A 23,481-nucleotide genomic window follows, 5' to 3' on the forward strand; every position below is an offset into this window, starting at 1 on the left:
ATAACAACAATAATATTACACTTGGAACAATCAAATATACAACAATAACTCTTTGTATTTATAATCAAAAACCAAATGAGAAGAAAAAAAAAAAAACTATATTCATCTGGTTGTATTTAACATGACTGTGACAGGGCACAAAGACAACACAATCACTGTGGTTGCATTTACACACAGACAACAGAAAAATCTGATTTATGACAAAATACGTGTGATAGATTTCTCCCCATCATAAATTGTTACACAGGAGCTCCAGTTTTCCAGGCCTTTCATGCAGGTGGCACTCTTAAGTGTTCGGCTACTGCAGCTACAGCTGCTCATGCTAACAAGTCAGCGTTTCCAAACAGATCGCAAGCATGAAAAGGAGAACGTTTATTACGATGGAAATGGCATTTATTTTACAGCAATAGTTAGACACTTTGAGAAGTAGCTTTATTTGCCCTCTTGCTGAATTCGATGACAAGACCGATACCACCTCGTGTCTGTTGGCCTAGTATGACGCTAACACTAGCGGCTGGTTGGTTTAGCGTAGCTCTGATCAGCTGGCTCTGCGTGGAGAATACAAGTCCGTCCCCCAGCATCTCTAAAGTTCAAGTATTAGCATGTTTTTGGGTTGTTTTTGTTTTCTCCCCTCCCCCATTTTGTTCCTATACCACACAAACAGCCAACAGTGAGGAGGCAGACAGGAAAAATGGGGTGAGAGAGGGGAGCATGACATGCAACACAGTCCCAGAATCTGCAAGTTGCTGTTTCTACAGGTTTCTCTTTAAACAACTATTAACACGTCACTATTAACCAGTAACGTGTTAATTAGTGAGCTGTGGAGATGCTGGTGGACGGATGTTGTTACCTTTGGACAGAGCCAGGTTAGCTGCTTACCCGCTTCCAGTCTTAATGCTAAGCTAAGCTAACGGCTTCAGGCTCTAGCTTCATATCTATTGCACAGTGACGTAAGGGACATTGATCTTCTCGTCTTACTTTCGGCATGAAAGTTAAAAAACTGTATGTCTATTCCTTCGATTTCAATGATTCCCATGGGGAAACTGAACGATACTGTACATATTAGGAAAATTTGTAAAATGTTTGTAGAGTGTCAAGAAAATATGTTTAAACCAAGAAACATATAAAGGCTGTACACATGAGATTATATGTGCTTCAATTTAAAACTCCATAAAAAGACAGCCATTCCTTGATCATTTGCTATTAAAATCTGATCTCTTGCGTGTGTAAATGCACTTTACTGATTGATTGATTATTCAGTGAGCTGTTGATTACGTCTGTCTATGCTCCAGTAGATTTTCAAAGATCTGGCTGTCCTGTGTCAGCCGTACAGTAACTGTTCTCTCCATATGAGAGAGAACAGAGAACATATGTACATATGTGTGTGTGTGTGTGTGTGTGTGTTTGAATGAGATTATCAGTAATATTTGGCTTATAAAGGAAGTATTTACAAAACTGTTTACCTGCCCATAATCCATTTTTATCCAATTTGCTAGGGCTACCTTCAGTGTGTTAAAAGCAAATGAAACTGTGTGTGTGTGTGTGTGTGTGTGTGTGTGTGTGTGTGTGTGTGTGTGTGTGTGAGTGAGTGAGAGAGAGAGAGAGAGAGAGAGAGAGTTTTGGTACTTAATAACGTGTAAACAAAATGTAAACTCTTAGGCTTCTGATTACTTGCAATGCCGGACTAATGACTCAAATTCAACCTTATTTACATCTTTGAACAGGACGAAACAGCAAACACACACACAGCATACTGCAAATCACATACAACCAGACATAAATATGCACAGGCATCATGTTGGCACACATACACAGACGCAAACAGGCACACAAAAAGTGCAGATCGACACAAACAAGCAATGTATCAGAACACAGACTTATGCCCTCACACTCACACACACACACACACACACACACACACACACACACACACACACACACACACACACACACACAAACGGTCAGGGTTCACAGCCACAGCAAGGCATTGCTGGAAGGATGGGTGGGCAGGGGGAAGCATGTATGGATGTTTATATGTACTATTTGCATTTCTATACAGTGTGTGTGTGTGTGTGTGTGTGTGTGTGTGTGTGTGTGTCTGTGTGTATGTATATCTGAGCGCATGGCAGTACAATCTTGTGCAGCTGCGTGTAAGTCACGTGCAGGTATGCTGTGTGTGTATAGGGTGTGTGCAGCTTGCAGGTCCATCACTTGTGCCACTGTGCTACAGTAGTGAGGCTATAACTGTGTGTGTGTGTGTGTGTGTGTGTGTGTGTGTGTGTGTGTGTGTGTGTGTGTGTGTGTGTGTGTGTGCGTGCGCGCGTCTCATAGTGCTCTGGGTATGATGGTGAAGGGCAGAATGGGGCTGCTGGCCTCCAGCTCTAAGGCGGTGAGGAAACATTCAGTGGCAGCTGCAGCATTTCCCTGAGCCTGCAACACCTCACCCAGACTGTTCCACACATCATGAGCCGTACTGAGGAGAGGAGAGAGGAGAGGCGCACGAAGAAGAGAGGAAGTGGGAGGTGAGGAGAGAAAAGAAGGAATCCAGGAGATGAGATGGGGAGTGAGGAAAGGAGAGAAGAGGAGGTGGAAAGAGGCGAGAGATGGATGAAGAAGAGAGGAGGGGAAATGGGTGAAAGGGGAAGTAGTAGGAGGATAAAAAAGGAGAGGAAAGGAAGGGAGAAGAGAGGAAAAGAAAGGGAAGAAATATGTAGTTATTGCCTTAAAATATAGCAATCAAGCACATTACACTGGCGTGTGCGCACACACACACACACACACACACACACACACACACACACACACCTGTTGACCTGCACAGCATCCCTCAGGACTTTTTCTGACAGACTGTAGCGCTGCAGCTGGTGGAGAATCAGACCCTGTGAAGAGGTAGAGACACAAAGACAAGGGAATAAAAAAAGAGCAAGAAGAAAAGGAAGAAAGGGAGGAAGAACATTAAGAGGCTAATAGGCCGTTACTGTTTTGTGAATGCTATGCATTATAATTCAGTTTAAGGTCCTACTGATCATACTGATGTCGATGATTCCTGTTTTAGAGACACGTTTCTGGGAATTACTTACAAAAAATATGCAAATAGTACCATTCTATTCTGTGACAGAAAGTAAATCACTGACATTTCACCAAGCAATGAGCTGCAGTATTTTCAAAGGCTCACATATTCTAAGAGCAGCCAATAAACTGTTGTACTGTAAATGGCTTTCACTTTCCCTCACCACTCCTTTTCTACACTCCGCTTCTTCCTGAACTCGTCTCATACTCTGGGTAGGCGGGAATGAAGGGAGAAGGAAAAATCTTTGGGGGTCCATCCAGTGAAGGTGACAGGCTGGAGGGAGGAGTGAGAAAGGGGGGAGGGCGCACTCTGCATGCTGCGGCGGGCTCTCATTCAGCTATTTAGAGATATTACTTTCTTTTTCCCTGTAAATGTAGATGATCCTCAAGAGTCTGAACGTACTACAAAATAAATGATACACTCCTTTTTATACTCATGTATGGATTTATGGGTACAGGACAAGTCAAACGAATCGAGGAGCAAAGTGGTGGTTTCTCTTTTTTGATTTTAAGTCTCCTGTATACTCTGTAATTTTGTCTAAACCCACAATTAAAATGAGATTGTAAGGTGTAAGTCAAATGTAGGTTTATGCGCATGACCAAAATAATATTTGGCGGAGTTGCCAGTTGGATGCTTTAATGCCTGTTCACTTCCATTAAAAATAAGCTTTTATTTGAGTTTGGAGGAAAATGGTTTGAAAATACCAAAATTACGGACATATATGTATATTAAACCAAAGTACGGGCCTGAATCATAGGTTACATCTCTTTATCTAGAAGCCAAAGATATTTACAGTTGAGGACACACAATCTAGAGATTTCATGATCTGTGTGATTTGGGAGAAGTGGAATGTCTCATTTCATATTGTACAAACTGTGATGATTTAAGAGTGTGTGTTTTCCATGAAATGGCTCAGCAAAACAGATGATTACAAATTGGAATGGCTGTTAAATTTTTATGTATTTAAGTTGACCAACTTTGTTTCAATTCCTGGGAAAGATGGTTGATTACTTGGTATTTATTCTGATGTCTTCCTTATTATAGATTTACAGGTTATGTTGGAGATTTATGAATGTTGTTGTAGACATGAAGGTCTGAAAGTCTGATTGTGAGAAAAAGTATATGCAACATCCAAGATATGGCTCACATGAACCTGTGGTGCCCGGTAGGCACCATGCTGGCTGGGCATTGGTTCATTTCATTTAGGGAACGGGGAGTGGAGTGGCTCTATGGACACAGCGGGCGGACAGGACAAGATTTGTTATGTTCTCAAGAGACCAAACACAAGGACAGAGCAGAGGGAGAACATAAGAGTCTGAGGTGTGTGTTTTGTGTATTACCAGTCTCTGCATGGTCTTGACGTGCGTCGGGTTGATGGACAGGGCCTCTTCATACCAGCGTTTTGCCTCGTCTATGTTGCCCCTCAGCTCGGCTATCTGCCCCCTCATGTACAGCACATTGTGGGATGTGGGGAAGAGGTTGGCGGCTTCCTGTGTGCAAGCCGAGGCCTCTGCAGGTTTCGACATGCTGATGTATACCTCAGCTTTCGGACAGATTGCAAACAGGGGTGTCAAAGGGTGAGATAAACAAACTAAACCAGTGCAGCCAGTTTCACTTTCTTTAAAAAGTGCAACCTGCATCCGTTTCAGAAATCTCTATCTCTATCAAAGTAAACGATAGCTCGATATAATTACTGTGAGGCGATGGTAAGAATAACTTACAGCCTCTATCATAAAATTAAAACTGCATTTCCCATAAATACTCATGTGGCATGGCATGCTGCTCCAATACAAGAGGCATTTTTAAACCTCTCAAGCTTAACTGCAGTAGTACAATTATATATTGAACAGTAGTCGATTCATTCACAGCCCGTGAGTTTAAGAGCCACGAACAGAAAGGAAATGAATGATGGCGAACATATTTAAAATTGCAAAAGGAAGAAGCAGAAAATGAGAGAGAAACAGCGAGAAAGCACAACTCAATTTTCCGACCTCAAATGGCATCAATAAGAAAAACATTTGCAGTACCAAGGTCATCTAATGCATTGAGTGTATTGCAGTGATGAAGACAGAATGATACAAACAGAGAATGAGACAGACAGAGGAAATGAGTTTGAACTGTCTGCCTGTCTGTGCTGAGATTGGATGATTATATTAGCTTTGTCGCCAGGCTGGAAATGACCACCTCTGACGGGAAGCAGCTGGAGAGATAAACGGGAGCACAAACAACCTCTGTCTATGTGTATGTGTGTGTGTGTGCTCCCTGCATCTGTTTATATATACTCTACTTATGTTTGTGTCCACGAGTGTCTGCTGCTGATGCCCAAATGAGACGCAGGACTCCAGAGAACTCTGAGGGGATTTTATCTGGTGTGATTGCAGAGACCGTCAAAGCGCTGTTAAATACAGTCCTGCAAGCTAATGCCAGTCCACTCGCTACGACTTTAAGTCTGTTTGTTTACTGTACTACAAGCTGAACGTTTTATATTCTTGCGTAATGGAAAGGTATTCATAGACTCTAAATGTAGACGCTTTCTTCTGATTAAATGGACTGAAAATATAACGATTTGTCCACACACACATGATCAGAGGTGTGTTCCGAGACATTTTCAGGTTCAGAGGGGCCAAATGCCACATTGGCCTACAGGACGTTCTCTAAAAGGTGAGTTTTTTTGTACGTGTTTTACGTGGTCGTTATCACGACCACATCAGTCAGATAAAAGTGAATGGATTAGAGACATGGTAACAATGGACTGTTAAAAACTCACAGAAATTCTTTCAGCGCATGTTAACCCAGCCGCCTACTGAATGTTGAGTTAAACTTTTGAACACACGATTTTTTTTTCAATTTTTTTTTTTTATGTGGCTATGTCAGATAGAAACCATAATTGTTATCTCATCTAGTCTTCCTCTCTCTGTAAATCCTGTTTTAAAAACTGCTAAAATAACATTTCAAAATGAAGCAAAAATACCAGCCTAATCTGTCGGTTGTACCTTCATGCATGTACTGGGAATGTTTATGCACATACCTGCATGCAGCCAGATCTGGGCCAGGGTCATCCAGGGGTGGAGGGGTCCATGTTTGGGGGCGCTGCTCTGCAGGGAGGAGGCTACCTCAGACAGAGCCTGCTCTACACGACTGGCTGCTATGGAAGTAGCGTGCACCGAACCTGGGGGGACAGAATCCATTACCAACCCTCATACACGCCTCCATCTCCTTAAAGTACTGACTTATCACTACAGCAGCGTTAGGCAGCCATGTGCCACAATGCAGGGTTTTAAGTCAACCAAACACGAGAGCAGATTTCATTGATTTCCACAACTTAAGAACGAAAACAGGAACGTATCCGTGAAATCTGGAGTGTTTGGTTACAGCAAAAAGCTCAAGACCCTGGGCCAACATTGGCACACAGTTTCTTGTTCCTGCACTAAAGCCTTGAATCAGTCCACACCATTCCACACGCTGCAACGCACAGTGTTATGCCCCTGGATTAATCAGGTTAAAACGAATTCATTTCTGCACCACCATGCATAAACACTTCATCACTCTGCACTCTGCTGATTAGTAAATTGAAAGAAGAGTCTCGGTAATATCCTGTCTCTACATTTGAGTTACATAAGCTTATTAAATATGCTACTTCCGTCAGAGATTTAGTGTCAGTGCGGTGATTAAAAGGTGCTGAGCATACAGATGGGTAGGAGAGAAGTGGGACGTTTTAGAAGCACCTTTCAAGCCTTTAGGGGTTGAGTGCTGGATACTCAAAAGATAAATTTTTTTTGGGGGGGGGGGGGTTGCCTCTTTAAAGCAAATTTTTGCCATGTTTTCATACACACACTTTGACTAAAATGTTTTGACAGAGTTTCAGCATAGGCTGAAAGATCGCAATGTCCACATGTACAAAGTTCGTAGGCATAATTGTATATAAATAAATTCCGTCACTGCCGCTAAAGGTTCTTCTGACAAATATTGTCTCAACAATGATTATTAATCCACTATATGTGAGTAATTCTGATCTGTTTGTAGAGCTACGTTTACTGTTTCAAGATTATAAAATATTTTTTTCTCATTAAAAGTGGATTTCCTTTCTTGTTTAAGTTGTCATAATGTTTTGTAGACTGTTTTGTAGCCATTCATTTCTAAAAAGATGATTGATCGAAAGGCAATGCTAGACTAAGATGTGGCAGACAACATTTTTGCTTCGGGCTTCGGACTTGTTTTGTTTTACTGAACTATCGCCTCAATTACAGCCTAAAGGGATTAGATAACATAAAGGTATCAATTTATACCCTGAAACATGGACTAAATTAAAAGTGACTAGTGGTAAGAGCAAGCTGGAATAAAAAGCTTTAATCTGATAAAAGAAAGATTTCCCGTCCCCTTCTCTTATTCTGGTCTCACACGGTTTGTCCTGTTTCTCCATTCACTACACTGTTATGGGCTGTGCTTTTGTGTGTTGGAGAGAGAAACTACCCATTTGTAAAAGATGACTGAGGTAAGAATAAAAAGAGAATACCTTAACAAAGCTCTGTTTGTGTGTTTGTGTGTGTGTGTGTGTGTGTGTGTGTGTGCGCGCCTCAAGAGACAACAAGAGTGAAATGACAGGGAAATGATAAAAGGACGTCTGTCTCTCACACAACACAAACACATTTAGAGTTGAGTATCCTGATTTCAAGTGCAGACTGTAAGAAGCAATGTATTAGATGCCAGCATGCAGCAGCCCAGCCTAGTAAAGCACATTTCAAGACATTAAGTTGAAACAGGATAAGGTATTGTACCCTCAATTAACTTTACATTGATGAAAGTATTTGTTGTGCAAAGTGAAACTGTTAGCCAGTTTACCGAAAGTTTAAAGAAAACTCACCGTTAATGAGGGGTTTCATCAATCTCTCAATTTACCTGCATCGTACAAATGTTTTCCCTAAAGTACATCCAACCCTTTTGGTTTCCTGAATACAGTGTTCTTATCATGCTCATTAATGCCTATAGTTCATACAGACAATAAGGCGCATGACCTTGACAGGTAATGAAAAAAGTGCGATCCAGTCGCTATTGGTCGGTCAAACAGCTGGAGAAAGAGGTAAAGAAGTGGTACTGTATATTTTCTTATGGATTGCTTTCACTTATGCCATTCTGTGCCCTTAATATTTAAGTCAATCCATCAGCTGCACATTTGTTAATAATAATAATAATAACAACAACAATAACAAAATACAGCTGACAAAAACTAGAGGCATAAGGAAAAATTTGGTTCTAAATGTAGAGAAATACGTTTTCACTCATTTGCTTAGTGATTACTGAGGAAGCTTCCTGAGGTGACTTGTGGCTTAAATGTGTAGAGTTCACAATGCAACACATAAACTAAAGCTGCTCACTGAATTAAAGGAATACACTGACTTACAGGAAAGACGCAACCAGTCATCACACCAAAGGCTGGTTATGTGTGTGTGTTTCCACTGTACTGTGCATTCTTACAACGGCGAGATGATGAGTGGTTAGTTTTATATTCAGAGTATGCAGTTTGCTCAAGTGTGAGTGTAAATGGCAGTAAACCAACTTCATCTTGATAATAGACTCACAGAGCTAAAAAAAAAAGGTATACGTTTTTTTTTCCCTCAAACACTATAGACAGTGGGATATCTCATCATAAATTTCGCCTCTGGACGTTTCTCCCTTATCTTATCATTTATTCCCTCACACAAACGTTTAACAATAGCTTGTTAGATATCAATCCACTTTAATTATGGTGCTTTGATAGAATTACTGCAAACAACTGACATTATCAACCTCTGTCTGATGCCTGCGGTACCGTAAGTATTATTATAGGTCAATTACAACCACATTTCACAGATGATAAGAGTCCCAAGCAGTAAGCTGCTTCTTGTCCTCCTTTCTGCTGTTGCTCTGTGAGTGTGTGCTTACTCTTTTGCGTTACTGAAAATAATAAATGTCAAACATTACATCATCATCTGCCTTTGACAACTCAAACAGCACCCTCTTCATGTATTATGTTGTATGGGAACCAAAGATGAATACATCGACATTGCTTTATTCTGACAAATTGCAAAGAATGTGTGTGCACAACAATGCTTTTGGGAGATCTCCTGAAGTCACCGTATTCCTTTAATATACTGTACCACCGACATGATAAAAATCTGTCCAACTCTCCTTGAAAGTGGTTGCAGACATCAAGTTAAAGCAGAGGATATATGTACATATTTTCTTTGTACAGATATCGTATATATATCTGAACCTCATAAGGAAAATGGAAGGTCAACAGGGACCAAAGGATGGACAGAACAATGGATGGAAAAAGGAAGGTCAGATGGAGGTTAGATGACTACTTACAAACAGAAAACATGGAGGAAAAACCAAGAGTGTTAGCGTCCTGAAGGCCGCCTTTGAAAAACGGAGGGATGGGAAAAAAAAGAAAGACGATTGTTAATGATTGAAAGAGAAGAAGAGACAGAGAAGAAATATCCAAATCATTATGAGAGAAGTAGAGTGCTGATTCCAGAGGAAGATAATAGAGAACAGCAAGGAGATTTTTATTCTTCACAGTAGCCTCTTAGACCACATGAATGACGCAGGCTGCTTCCACTTTTTTGCCTATTGTATGCCAACTAGATCTACTCAAATACACGTGCTCCAGGGGGAGCCTGTGACATCACGTATTTTTTAAACTTAATCTCACAGAAAACAATGCTGTCTGTAATTTTCAGTAATATAATTGATTAATTGATGCATTTTTATTTACAATTTTAAATTATGCAACAGTTCTGAGGCTCACTGAGCCTTATTATTTATTATTTTCCAGTACAAACATCATTAGTAGAAGAGATGGCAACAAGTAGAGACGACATAAGGTTGGATCTGGGAAACAAGACAAATGAATGTTGGCTGAAATGAAAAATCCTCACAGAAATGAAGAAAGACGAGGAGGATGCAAAATAGTCACAACAACAAAAGATAAACAGCTGGGAAAAAGCAGATAGATGTGAAGAGACAGTAAAGCTGTAATCAGTGAAAAATTATTTTCCGTAATATCAAAAAAGAACATAACTGATCTCTAAATTCTAGCTGCATCAACTGTGAGTGTGTGGTGTTTGAAGCTGTGTGTGTCATGTGAGACGGTTCACCTGAAACCTTGAGAAGGTCACAAAAACGCTAAGCAACTGCAGCAGCTCCATCAAGGCTCAACTTACAGTTTGATCCACACCCAAAGCGTCCATACACGCACACGTAAACATGCATAGATTTACAGCAGGTCTGAGAACTATGTGTGACCATGAAGCACATCCCATGCTCCAGGGTTAGTCAGTTTAGTTCTTCACTCGTTGGCCATGCTTGTGAGGTTTCCACGACCAGTCAACTTCAAGTTTCACCTTCAAAAGTTCAAAAGTACAATAGGCTCTGTGATGACAGGAGCATGTTGAGTTTTTGGGCAATCAGCTTGTTGGTCGCCTCACCAGTTTAGTGATGAGAACATTCCTGAATTGATCAATATATCCACAGCAGATTGGTCATGCTGGTTCTCCATGCTAAGAATGTGGCAACACCATGGGATGAAACATTGTCTTTGAGTGAGAAAATGAGAACTGGCAACAAAATTAAGATCCATTTATATGACACACAGCTAACTCTGACAGTTAAAATATGTGCTGGCCTGGACTTCGATGGTAGTACTCAAGAGTCCTGGAAGCCAGTCTCCCTTTAGTACCAATTTTCACAAGACATGATTCGACTGATGAATCAATGGATGAGTCTGTTGATGCTGTATATTTCTATATTGTCAACAAATGTCCAAAAGACACAAATGTGCTAAAAGACCACAACCAACAAAGAACTGATCGTACTAACAAATAAATGTATTATACTGTGAAGCAAAACTCTGGTATATCTTATTCCTCTGTGTCACCAAGCTCCATAGTTTTCCAAAACATCTTCTCCGTCACTTCCACCTTCCCAAGCTGTCAAATCTCTCTACTCACAATCTCGACATCACCATATCTGACCAATGATTTTTCTGTCTGTGTCCCGCGAACAAAGCACTTACTGGATGCCGTTCTTTAAATATCATTGCGACTTTGCCCGTCTGTCTTTCCGACCTACCACTGCACAACCCACCTCCTCCCAAGTACCACCATAACCTTCATGATGTCCAGGGACGCTCGTCCAAAGGTTTCCATCAATCACCCGCTGGCTCTACTCCACCATCACCAGGGTCTAGACTCCGGGGGATCTATCTTATCTTCATACAGGCCTACACTTAATGATGGAGTCTATTTGCCAAAACTCTCTCTGTTGCTTACCTCAGTAAATGTTGTTATTCACTTCCATTTGATCTCTCCTTATTGAAATAGGTTTGACAATAAAACAGCCTACATCAGCTATCATGAGTTCATTTTTCAGTTTCTGAATTTTGACCCTATAGGGGACAGCTGATCTTCTACTTTGGATATTGCTAGTGAACTAATCAACATACTGATTAGCAAAGAACACCAGAGAAAAAACAGACTGGGAATTCACTCATTACTAAATGTGAAAATTAACCAATGAGCCAATCTCCCAGAAACTCTGTATTTCTTTTTTAGATCACTCTCCACACCATGCTACAGGGCGAGTGGACATCAAGGCAGATTACAGTTGGAGGAGAGCCGGTGGAGGGAGGCGTGGTTGCAAAAGGAGTGAGTCCTGGTCTTGGTGGGTGGAGGATGTAGAGCAGAAGGAGGGTGATAAGGAGGAAAATGAGAGCGGAAGGATGGGTTTTTGTTTGGTGGGAGAAGAGGAGGCTGGAAGATGAAGACAGGAGAAGAAGGGGAGGACAGCGGGGACGAGAGGTTGGAAATGGTGGATGGGGAGGTGGGGGAGACCGGTTCAGAACCAGAGTAAGAAGAGGAAGAACCTGAGGCTAAAAAAGGGAAATAAAACAGCAATAAGTTATATTAATCAAGGAATAAAGAAAGAAAATAAACATATATATCTCACTGGTTCTCAATCTGCATATACTTTTACAAACCAGAAACAATATTTTCTAAAATTCTCTCGTGTTGTACAGTTTAGAACTTTTGTGACAAACTGTATCATAATCCTAAATAAAACAACAACTTATCAAACAGAATAAAACAGATGAAGAAGAAGAGAAAGAAATATTTGTTGTTGCCAAAACAATATTGTACCAGAAATCCGATTAAGTAAGAGTGGGCAAGAATTTTCTACAGACATTTTTATGTCATCTGTAGCTATGAATTAGAATGGATCAATATAAAAAACAACAACAGAGGAGGCCACATCTCACTCTTTAGTTCCTTTGCATATTTAAATAATCATTGAAATTAGCTGATTTCCCTGGTACAAAAAGGTATTAGGGTCAGTATTAGATAAGAGAAATTAACCATGTGTGTGAATCTTTGTTTACTGAGAAACACTGAGCACAACTGGATTTGTTTCACTAGGGAGTTTCTGAGGGTCCCTAAGGAGAAGGGAAAAACCTTGTGTATTTGTGTGTGCCTACCGGTCTCAGGGTCACTGAAGTCAGGCAGAGTCATGGCATTGAGTTGTCGTCTGTCTGCAATGGCTCTATCCAACAAACTGCTGCCACGCCCCGAATCACTGCCACAAACACGCATTTATGTACACATGGGCACAGATACACACAGAGACAGGCAAAACAATGCCTCAGCTCCAGTGTTTTGTGCGTTGCCCGGGTTGCTAAGCAAACATGGTCTCCAAAAACAGCAGATAAATCAATCATTTTTTTAATCACCCTTTGTTTTCTTAGTTACTGTCTGTAAGAACAGTGATCAAGCAGGAGGTAGCTGCACAAACCCTTCCTAAATTCAAACATTACCTTGCTAATATGTGAATTTATTTGGACTGAAGAGTAAGATTGCTAATATATAATATGGCCAAGATATGTTACCTAACACTTAATAAAAATTTAGTTTTACAATAACGTAAAATGCAAAGATTTTATAAAGCATTTCACACAAAAGAACAAAGAAGATAGCTCAGATTACAAAACATTATGCTAGTACCATTAGACTAAACTGCTTGATTATAAACCAATATTTGTCATATCTACATTTACAAAGGACAGGCAGTGAGTTTCACATATTGTTTGGCTCTTAAAACTCACTTGTAACCTCACAGTGACTACCTGTTAACATAGTTGATTGCCTTGGATTAGACAGCGGTACAGATGTTTCCTAGTAACATTACTGAAGTCTTAAGGCATTCAAATCACTAGCATGAAACCAGTTAGTAGTAACTAAGAACTTAGAAAGATAAGAAATAATTAGGAATGAATGAAAGCAGGACGCACATTGGGATTGGCGTATGGGAATGTGTGTGTGTGTGTGTATGTGTGTATGTACCTGGGATTGGTAAGGTTGTAAAAGCTCTTCCAGATTTGCAGCATGTGTTTACAGGTGAGCAGAGCTTCCTCTGGTCCTCTACACATTGAGTCCAATTTCACTTTGGTATACAGCAGACTGCAAGACACAGCACGCACTTAAACACAGTAATCTGAAGCTGAGTCTAGTGAAACAGGAGTCGATGAACATATTTTGTGCTTTAAATGAAGCATTGTAGTGGTGTGGTTATCCTACTTGAAGTTCTCCGGGTACTCAGACAGGGCCATCTCTATAATATTGAGAGCGTCGTGGTAGTGTTTCTGAGCAGAGAGCAGCAGGGCCAGCAGATGAAGGGAGTGGACATCATCCCCTTGAAGCTGCAACGCCTGTCGAACATAGCCTAGTGCTTCTGGGATCTACACACACACATACACAGACTACAGGTTTTCACTACAGTAGGGATGAAAAGCACTATGTAAAGTGACATATTTATAATTCTCTGATGTTCCCTGACTTTTGCTTACTGACCTTCAACTTCCATGTTCATAGTGATTTTATTTCCTGTTATTACTATATATTGTGTTACCTGTCTGGACACAGCAAGCTGCAGTGCCAAGTAGAAGGCTGCTAGGTGGTCAGTAGGAGACAGACTCTGGGCTCTACGGAGAGAGAGTGAGAAAGAGATTTTGTGCTCAGACGTTATAAAACATTAAATAAGATAAGGTGAAACTTTAAAAGCTCCCTGTGGGGAAATTGGATCGCTGCAGTAAAAAAAGTAGAAGGGTAGCAAAAACCACAAAGTAATAGAACATGGAAAAAATTTAGCCTTAGTACATTTAAACATTTAACACAATTAACAACTACAATACCATGTTGATAACAATAGGATGAATGATTGAATAAAAAGCATGACAGACATACTGCAACATTGCTTGTTACAAGTAATGCAGACTATGTATTGTATATTAAGGCAATTAGGACCTTTCACCCCCATTAATAGACACAATTTACAGTTACAAATGTGCATTATTATTGATCAATATGGTTCAGTCCCAACCTCTGGAAGGCTCCCAAAGCTTTCCGCTGGTAGTCCTCCTGTGTGCTTCGCAAGGATGCTATAGGGATGCAGACAGGGACAGAGAGAGAAAAACTATCAGGTACATTATACAAGAACACCTTCCCGAGTCATGTAAGATACAACAGAGAGACGCAACACCATTTATTAGACTAGAGTCTCTGAAGTCAGGATGTGTCCGTACTGCAAAACATCTGAACCATAAACAAAACTGGGTACATGCTTTGTCCTATGTAAACAGATGCAATTTTTATTTGACTTGTTGTCCATGCTGTCCTCATTAACGATAAGTTGGCTGATTATCATGACTTCTATATAAACATGAAACTAACCCAAATTTTAATCTAAATTCTTTCAAGACAAGAAACAACAGAGTGTGCCCATTTGGCAAGATTCTGATCCTTTCTAGTAACTGATGTATAATAACACAAACACTCTAATCCATACGTACCATCGGTGGCTTTAAGGCTGTAAACCAGCCCGATGGCCAAGTAGCCTTTGGCTCTGAATTCAGCAGCTTTCTCCCCCATCTCAATCACCAACTTTGCAAAGCACTCGCCCTCATCCAGCTGGAATGTTGGAGTAGACAAACATATAATGAACGAGAACCGGTAAAAAAGGGGAGAGATTCAGCAGTAAAATCAGATAATTTTAGAAAATAAGGCAGTTTTAAAGTAGGGCATTAACAGAGAAAACTGAGTGTATACACAGAAGGGTAGCTAAAGAAAACCTCACCAAAAGTCTTTAAAATCACTAAGATGCTTCGGCAATTAGCCGCGTTTTAGTTTATGTCTGCAGGATGGCCCTTACCCAGTGCAGGGGTCCGATACACAGTTTGACAGCCAGCAGCGGGATGGTAGGGTCGTCAGGCTTCAGTCGAATACACTCCTTAAGGACCTTAACAGCACGAGCTGATTTGCCAGCTGCCATTAGTGACAAGGCGAGTTGGTACCACAAATGAAACTCCTCAAAGGCAAACTTCATGGCTCTCTCCAAACACTGGAGACAGTGGAAAGAGGACACATTATATCAGCGTTATTAGGGTATCTATAAGATTTATCAAGTTAAATTCAAGCATTTTAAAATCACTATAAAGGTTAGATTTCAATAAGACACTGATGTGTTCGGCAGAATAAATATGGGTCTACAATGGGCGTGGGGCCTTTAACACTTTTCTTAACCATGATTGTGACTATGCAGCCTACAGAGGTATTACTCACCTCTGACAGCATCTCGTACTGCCCCCTCCTGCCAAGAGCTATAGTCAGCAGGTCGTACACCACAGAGGCAGACTGTAGGCTGATGATACGATCATTATTGTGTTCAGGGATTCTGCTCAGGACAGCGTCACGGTTAGCCTGAAGCACACATGAAGATAGATGTTAGTTCATAGTTGTTAAAACAGCACTGTGTGAAGGTTCCCTAACCTAGTGTAGGATCCACTGTTTTAGGGAGGAGCGTGACATATTTTCCACTGAGTGTTTGTGTCTCACCATGGACTCACTGATGAGCAGCAGCAGCAAAGCCTCTTCTGTATTCTCCTGAGGGCAAAACAGACTGAGAGAGAGAAATGCATCAAGAGAGTCGGAAAGATGGGAGTGGGATAGGGAGAGAAAAGGGGGAAAATGGAGAGAAAAGTGACAAAGAGAAGATGAGGAGAGCTACTGGTAGAAAATTACATTGGCAATATTTTATTTTATAACCATGGTGGCGATTTTCCTTGATTCTCCGAGTTTAGCATCAACAAACACACATTATCACTTACTTCTCCCCTGAGTACACCCGTGGGCGTCGGCTTAGGCTGTAGTTCTTGCTGTGAGTGTGTCCTTGCCGCGCGGGATCATCCAATGGCGACACTGTGGGCGGGTCTTCCAGAGGAGACCAGTAACTCTGTTCACACATTCCTCTGAGCAAGATCTCTGCAAGCTGTCTGGCTATGGTCTACATGCAAACACATACATACACTTTTGGCAAAGATACTTTGGCACCTACACAGCAGCAATCTGTTTACTTGAGGCTCACTTTACTTCTAATATACTTAGAAACAGTTATATTAATGGTTTTAACACTGTACAGACTGTAATCTGGAGTCTGCTGTCCTCATGCACTAAAAAAAAACACAACAAATTAAGCCTACTTGCTAGTCATGGGTCTTGTGTCTACATTGACAGAAATGTTCAAGTTTACATTCATTGTTTCTAACAGAGAGGTCAGAGGAGAACTGTACAACTAGGACATACTCATATTCTACAGACTGAAACGGTGTGTAAATAGATGGGTATTAGCAGGGACGCAGCAACATGTTCAAAGGAATAGTTTCATATTTTGCAAACAATGCCTTTTTGCTTATTTGTCTAATGACAGATGACAGGATCTACTGTATATCAGTCACATGTCTGTACGATAAATACAGTGCTGGAGCCAGGAGGTGACTAGCTTAGCTTAGCATAGAGACTGGAAGCAGGGGGAAACAGCTAGCCTGGTTCTGTCCAAAGGTCAGAAAATCCACCTGCCAGTCCCTCTAATGCTTGCTAAAACATGTTATACCTGGTCTGTTTGATCTATACAAAAATGTGTAAAAACAAAATTAAAAAAATAAATAAATACAAAATTTTTTTTAAATTAAAAATTAAAAAATGGCTCGGCAGGAAGAGGAATTCCCGAGGTCAACAGGCAATCAGTTGAGATTTTATCTAACTCACATCAAGACAGCCAAGTGTATTTCCCAAAATCACAAACTATTCCTTTAAGTAAGCCAGATGAGGAGCCTGAATGAAGTGAGATGTAAACATATGTAAACACATGCCTAATCTCTAACCAAAACAAAAAGATAACCTTCCAACACGTCACTCACCATGCGCAGGTTCTGGGTGGTTCTGGTCTCAATGGCCCGAAGAATCTCCCGAAACCGGCCCACACCTTGTGTAAGGTTGCTATGGCAATATAGAAAGGAAACCGGAAGAAAAACACTTGTCAGAGTCGGTGGTATGTGAGAATAAAAGATATTTCAAAACAGACGGGTGTGCATACTCCATACTATATCCAAAACATTTTCAAGTATCTATCTATGTATGAGTCAATGACTGGGTTAATATTTAGTACCATAAATAGCAGGTGTTTCTTTGCATCAGAATTTTGCCAGTTTTCTAGATCACACAGCAAAAGCCTGTCTCAAGGTGATGTTGTAAAGCCACGTAAACTACAGCCCCAACATTTACATTCACGTGTCTCTGGAATTTGATCCCTGAAGTTTGTTTATGTTTTGTAAATAATTCATGCTGCACCATGCATTTTTGCATGCTGGCGGCTTCAAATAAGGGGAAGCTACTTAAGGTTGTGCTCAGAAATTATGGGAGTTGATGTCAGTAAACTAAATCTTCTGCTTCTCCTTCCTCTAGATATGAAATCATTACCCGCTATATGAGGAAGTGTTAAACATAATACTTAAAACAACATCAGTGTTGGGACTGCTTTCAGCTGCATCGTGTATGTTACTGAACTGTGTTCACACGTTTAACCACCTGTCAAGTAGCCTCTCAACATATTTGCTTCATAGTGGGTGGAAAGTGCCCACAAGGGGTTGTTCTTAGTTTCTGTTTGAACGACTGACACCCTTTGTAGACGAGAAAATAGTTCCAACTTTAAGAGCAGTGTAAATACAGTTAAAAAAGTTTTGTTGTTCTGAAGGAACAAGCAACTCTCTAATTTTCCTTTCACTACCTTACCTGCCTCTTACATCTATCTATCTACCACCACCTGTTCCCCTCTCTTACCCATTCTTGAAGTGGATGACGTGCGCCCTCTGCAGGCCTGTCTCCAGGAAATAGCCCAGCTCCTGCTCCTGTGCTGTCGGGCCGGGCTTTGGGCTGCGGTTCTGAATCCCTGCTGACAATGCCTGCAGAAACCCACATACAAGGATAGACAAAGGAATAAAAAAAGTTAGGAATAAAACAGAAAAAGTTTGGCCTGAATTCCACTGACTTAAGTTAAATTGTTTGTTGAATATTGTGTAAAATGGTCACAAATCCATCAGTGTATGACAATGTGGTAACATCGGAAAAGGTTGGTTGCCATGTTTGATAAATAGCTGAAAAATAACATAAAAAATAATGAACTGAGTGATCTCCGTACCAGGTACATGTTTATGATAAAAACCACACTGTGTGACTGACAGTTTCTCAATTTGACACAGCTGCAAACTGCAAACAGTTGCAAACTGTCAGCCTTCAGATAAATCAACTCTTGTCCACCTGTGTGTAAAATCTTGGACAATAAATTCCTAGGAGAAACACTGGGTTTGATTTTATTTATCAAGTAAGATGTCAAGGTTCAAATTGGCTTACTTATACTATTTCACTTATTCATGAAGAGGAAAATCATAACTCAGCGAACAATTCGATTCAGATGATCATATTTCTGTCTTTTGCTGAAATATGTGGGACTGAATAAAAAATATACATTTATTCACTATAGGTAACCTATAGCTTTATTAGGCTGAAATTCAGTTACATTACTGGATTATCAATCCAGTGGTATAAAAACAAGATTATAGGAACATAATAATTAAACAGTTGATGAAAAACCTGTTTAAGTCTGCTGGTTTAGTTTGCATATTAGGGGCAGTTATGCTGGGAGCTGAGCTAAAACTATTTGTTGATAATTTATCAGTGAATCAAGAGAAACTAAATCGGCAACTATTTGACAATAGATTAATCATTTAATTCATTTTTCAAGCAAAAATGCCCAGAATTCTTTGGTTACAGCCTCTCAACTGTCAGGATTTGCTGCTTTTCTTTGTCTTATGTGACAGTAAACTGAATATCTTTGGATTTCGGACTTTTGGTTGGACAAAATAGACATTCAAAGATTAAATCTTAGGCTTTAGTATTTTGTGACTAAATTTCATTAGTTTCTGACATTTTATAGACCAAATGATTAATCAAACAATCAAGAAAACAATCAGTAGATTAACTGATAATGAAAACAACCATTACTTGCAGCCCTGGACATTACTATATTTCTTTATCTACCTCATTTAAAATTCAAGTATGATATTTAAAAAAATTCCTGCGACTCGCAATTTTTCTGTCTCTCTGTAGTTAGTGAGTTTGACTGGGTTTATATTCCATAATATCACACCACCACAATCACACCTTCTGTTGAGTTCAGCCACAAGTTTATGGAATATATTTCACATGGTTATAAGTATAATTTTAATGTTGGGATTGTTTGAATTGCATCCTCCTGTCTTTTATTGCAGTTGCTGCATGTTGCTTGTTAGCTCAAACTCTGCATCCCATTAGACAGTCTCCAAATAAAAAAAGAAAGAGATTTGTTTGCTGTCACGGGTGGTAATGCATTCATCGTACACCCACAGTGATAGCACAACACTTGAGAGTCCAGGCGCTAACAAGATATTTGATGAGCACCTGTGTGACACTTAGAAAATATTGCAGCAGGTAGTTATCAAACAAGCATGCTAATTTCACACCCTCAAACACACACACACACACACACACACACACACACACACACACACACACACACACACACACACACCCTCAAACACACACACACACACACACACACACCTTCTCAGCCTCCTGCAGGTAGAGAAGAGCGATGTCTCCAGACTTTTCATAGCAGGTGATGATTTCCTGCTCTCTCTCTGTTGTGCTCTTATTGGACAATGGAGACCCAGTGTTCTTATTGGACAGAGATGGAGAGGCAGCTGGGACCTTCTCTAGACACAATCCTGAGGGGAGAGAAGAAGTGAGTGATCAGGGTGACGAGAAAAGAAACAAAATGCGACAAGGGATATGAGGCAATTCTGAGTGTCTGGCATTCGCATATCAAAACCTTAGTATATACAGTTTCATATTTTTGACGGAGTGGTTTGGTTTTGTTTTTGACACTGGGATGATGTATAAAGTAAAGTATAAAGTATCAATCATGAATATGGGGTTACAGTTACTTGAGTTCAATTGGCCAAGTAAATTGTATTCTGTGTCATTGACAAATTTAAAAATTAAATGGCAATAAAAAAATGAAACTATCAACTGAATATACATTATGAAGAGATGGGGGTTGTATGTCTGAGTTTATTCATATTACTCCTTGTATTATCCCACAGCTGTTGGTCAGACGTGACTGTACTGCCACCTTGTGGAGGTAAACGGTACTGCAGAGATTAAAACATTAGATTGATGGCAGGTGAGGTGAGGTTAAGGAGGACATGTGACATAAAACGATAACTGGGTGTATCCATGTGTGTGTGTGTGTGTGTGTACCTTTAGTAGCATAGGCCTCTGCTATCATCGAAAGTCTATACACGGGAGCACCCACCAGCTGCATGTCGTCCAGGTTCACCCTGCTGTAGTGACCTGTCAATACATCAGTTATGTAATAATGAGTAAATCGATTGATATGATACGCTGATATTTCATACATACAATCAACTGCACCTTATCAATAAATAAAATTAAACTATTCAAAACAACAAAACAGAATTTCATATAAAATACTTAAGTCTTCCTAACTAAAGTATATGTTTATTGATTAATGATAAATGTGTGGATTACCTAAAGCATCTCTGTATTCTCCCTCCACATAACAGAGTTTAGCCATCAGCAGGCTAGCTTCCTGGAGGTAGTCAGCCTGTAGAACAGAGAATGTGTCCTTGTTAAAACACAATATATTCAAATTAATTAAATGAGGAATGAAAAAACTAATTTACAAAGTGGCTACACAGGCAAGTACCAAACTGAGTCATTCAATTCATTTGTCTGCCATCATTCCATCAATGGTTACCTTCAGGTTTCCTCTGTCCAGAGCAGCAATGAGGTGTTTCCTGACCTCCACCAGTTTAGGTCGTGGGCCCCTGGGACTGGCTCCCTGTTTGATGGGATTCTCCTTCAAGTACGTCTGAAGCTTACATTCTCCCAGCAACAGCTCCCCTAGGTCATCTACACATACACATCCACAAAAGATAAATGTAAAGAGCAATAATGGTACAGCACCTATTGATCCTCAATACTCATCTCTCCGCCACTTTAACAGGCTTGGAGTAAATAAAATATGGTCAGTCTGGAGAAAATCTATAGCCAGCCTGGGATCAATTCTCCAGTTTAAATCTACTGAAAATTTAAGGTAAATCGATACTAAATCTATGGACAATATACTGTATGGTTACTGTATAAGGTTCTAAGGTTAATCTACAGACAATCAGAATCAGAAAAACTTTATTCATCCCCATACGTAAAATATTTTGTTACAACTGCTTAACACTCAGTAAAGGAAGTAAATAAGTAAAACCACTATAAATATTAATAATAATAATAAGTACAAAGTAAGTAAATAGAAAAATGCACAAATGCAAATGTGCAAAAAGTAAAAAAATTAATGTGTGAGGCAGAATCACGGTATGGACAAAAGTGCATAAATGGAAACATGCAAGGTAGATTAACAGTAATTTAACAGTAAATTAAGTGTAATGTGCAAAGGTAAACTGAATGAAAAGCGAAAGTGGGTCAACAGTAAGTTGACAGTAGTTTATCAGCAGAGTACTGAAGGAGGTGTGCAGAAAGAGGATGAATTATATAACTGGATGGCCATGGGAAGGAAGGACCTCCTGTGGCATTCAGTGCAGCACTTAGTCATTCTGAGTCTCTGGCAGAACGTGCTCCTCTGGCTGACCAATCTAGGGACAAATCTAAAATTCATTGATATGCAGTAAGATTAATCTTCGGCAACACTTAATAACAATCCAATGCCAATGTATCCATGCTAAGGGTTCTCCTCGCGGTCAGCTTGACTGTTGTTGTAGGAAGTACATCAACATACAGAGAAACACTGCTATGCTTGCACACATACCGGCCAGAGTTATGAAACATCATAGCAAGCTCCAAAATGGTGTGTGTGTGTGTGTTTAGAGGTTCAAATGGTGAACTGACCACTAATCCTGTTGCTCAGCACTTAATATTGATCCCAGTCAGTGACCAGAGCTAATAGCTCTCATATGTCAAAGTACAATCATGGCGACAGTCCACAATGGCAGCATTTTAGCAGTCAGAAATATTCCCATCTTCCACAATTTCAAAGCAGCAGGTAATTTCGTTTTTTATGACTGAATTAACGAAAACATTGATTCTAAATTATTTCGTATTAGTGTATGTTATCTTCTCATTTATTCTATGCAATAATCAACTGTCCGAGCATTAGCTAAAAGTCATGCAGGTTGTCTACTTGGTCACAGGAGATTTTAAACTTTCACTCACAGAAGCCATTGGAATCATTTTTGGTTTACAGTTTACAATAATCTAACAATATTTCTGTTTTAAGACTATAATGCCACAAGTTTTCTTCATCCTCCTACAAAAATAAAACAGACAAGGAGCCCTTTCTCGGCTCGCCCCCTTGGTTGTGGCTGTTCAACTGCCACCTTTATTTATTTATTTTTTTAAAGACAGATATATTAGGCTTTTACTTTCCAAAATAATCCCTCAGCAATTGGCGTCTGGCTCGTGAGGCTGATTATTAATAACTGCATTGCACTGCTTTACAGTATCATGATAGGAAGATGCCAGGGGCCTAAAAGGGGATATTCATCACGCTTAAAGTCTTTATGCTAATGAAAATGCATTAACCACCACCAGCAGTCTTCCTGAGCTATTTTCAGTGGTGGCAGAATAGAGCAGCAACGCACATATCTCTGGGAAGAGTGGTCTCTCCAGCATGACAGGTTCATGATATTTGGCAGTTTGCGAAAATCTGTTGGCTCAGGAATTCTATTTAAATGTAAAAGTGATGAGAATATATTAGAAAATCACTGTCAGTACGATGACGCCATATGTATACAAGTAGGATGTTATGAAAAAAAAAAAAACGAATTCAAAATGAAAATGTGTGCTCAGCATTGCGTGGAGACTGGCAATATATATTAAAATGTAAAGTAAAATGTTACACTGTCGTTACCGACCATTTAC

The 23,481-nt window shown here is 40.0% G+C and overlaps 1 protein-coding gene across 3 annotated transcripts in view; it reads right to left on the bottom strand.

Annotated features, from left to right (window-relative positions):
* Positions 1-613: 613 nt before the first annotated feature.
* ttc7b (tetratricopeptide repeat domain 7B) overlaps positions 614-23,481 on the bottom strand; it is a 23,828-nt gene continuing 960 nt past the window's right edge. Inside the window, exons 2-22 of one of the 3 annotated variants that reach the window (XM_040136839.1) lie at positions 21,308-21,462; positions 21,079-21,154; positions 20,788-20,880; positions 20,089-20,252; positions 18,271-18,392; positions 17,352-17,430; positions 16,263-16,438; positions 15,991-16,054; positions 15,718-15,855; positions 15,308-15,496; positions 14,949-15,066; positions 14,480-14,537; positions 14,009-14,081; positions 13,678-13,838; positions 13,444-13,560; positions 12,582-12,679; positions 9,416-9,466; positions 6,099-6,239; positions 4,411-4,613; positions 2,806-2,879; positions 614-2,473 (exon numbers count right to left, since the gene is read on the bottom strand). In XM_040136839.1, coding sequence (XP_039992773.1) covers positions 2,326-2,473; positions 2,806-2,879; positions 4,411-4,613; positions 6,099-6,239; positions 9,416-9,466; positions 12,582-12,679; positions 13,444-13,560; positions 13,678-13,838; positions 14,009-14,081; positions 14,480-14,537; positions 14,949-15,066; positions 15,308-15,496; positions 15,718-15,855; positions 15,991-16,054; positions 16,263-16,438; positions 17,352-17,430; positions 18,271-18,392; positions 20,089-20,252; positions 20,788-20,880; positions 21,079-21,154; positions 21,308-21,462 — 2,498 coding nt within the window. In that variant the 3' untranslated portion in view covers positions 614-2,325. The other 2 variants (XM_040136840.1, XM_040136841.1) reach the window with 2 other exon arrangements.

The sequence above is a fragment of the Xiphias gladius genome, chromosome 10 (assembly GCF_016859285.1).
Source record: "Xiphias gladius isolate SHS-SW01 ecotype Sanya breed wild chromosome 10, ASM1685928v1, whole genome shotgun sequence".
Taxonomy (NCBI): domain Eukaryota; kingdom Metazoa; phylum Chordata; class Actinopteri; order Istiophoriformes; family Xiphiidae; genus Xiphias; species Xiphias gladius.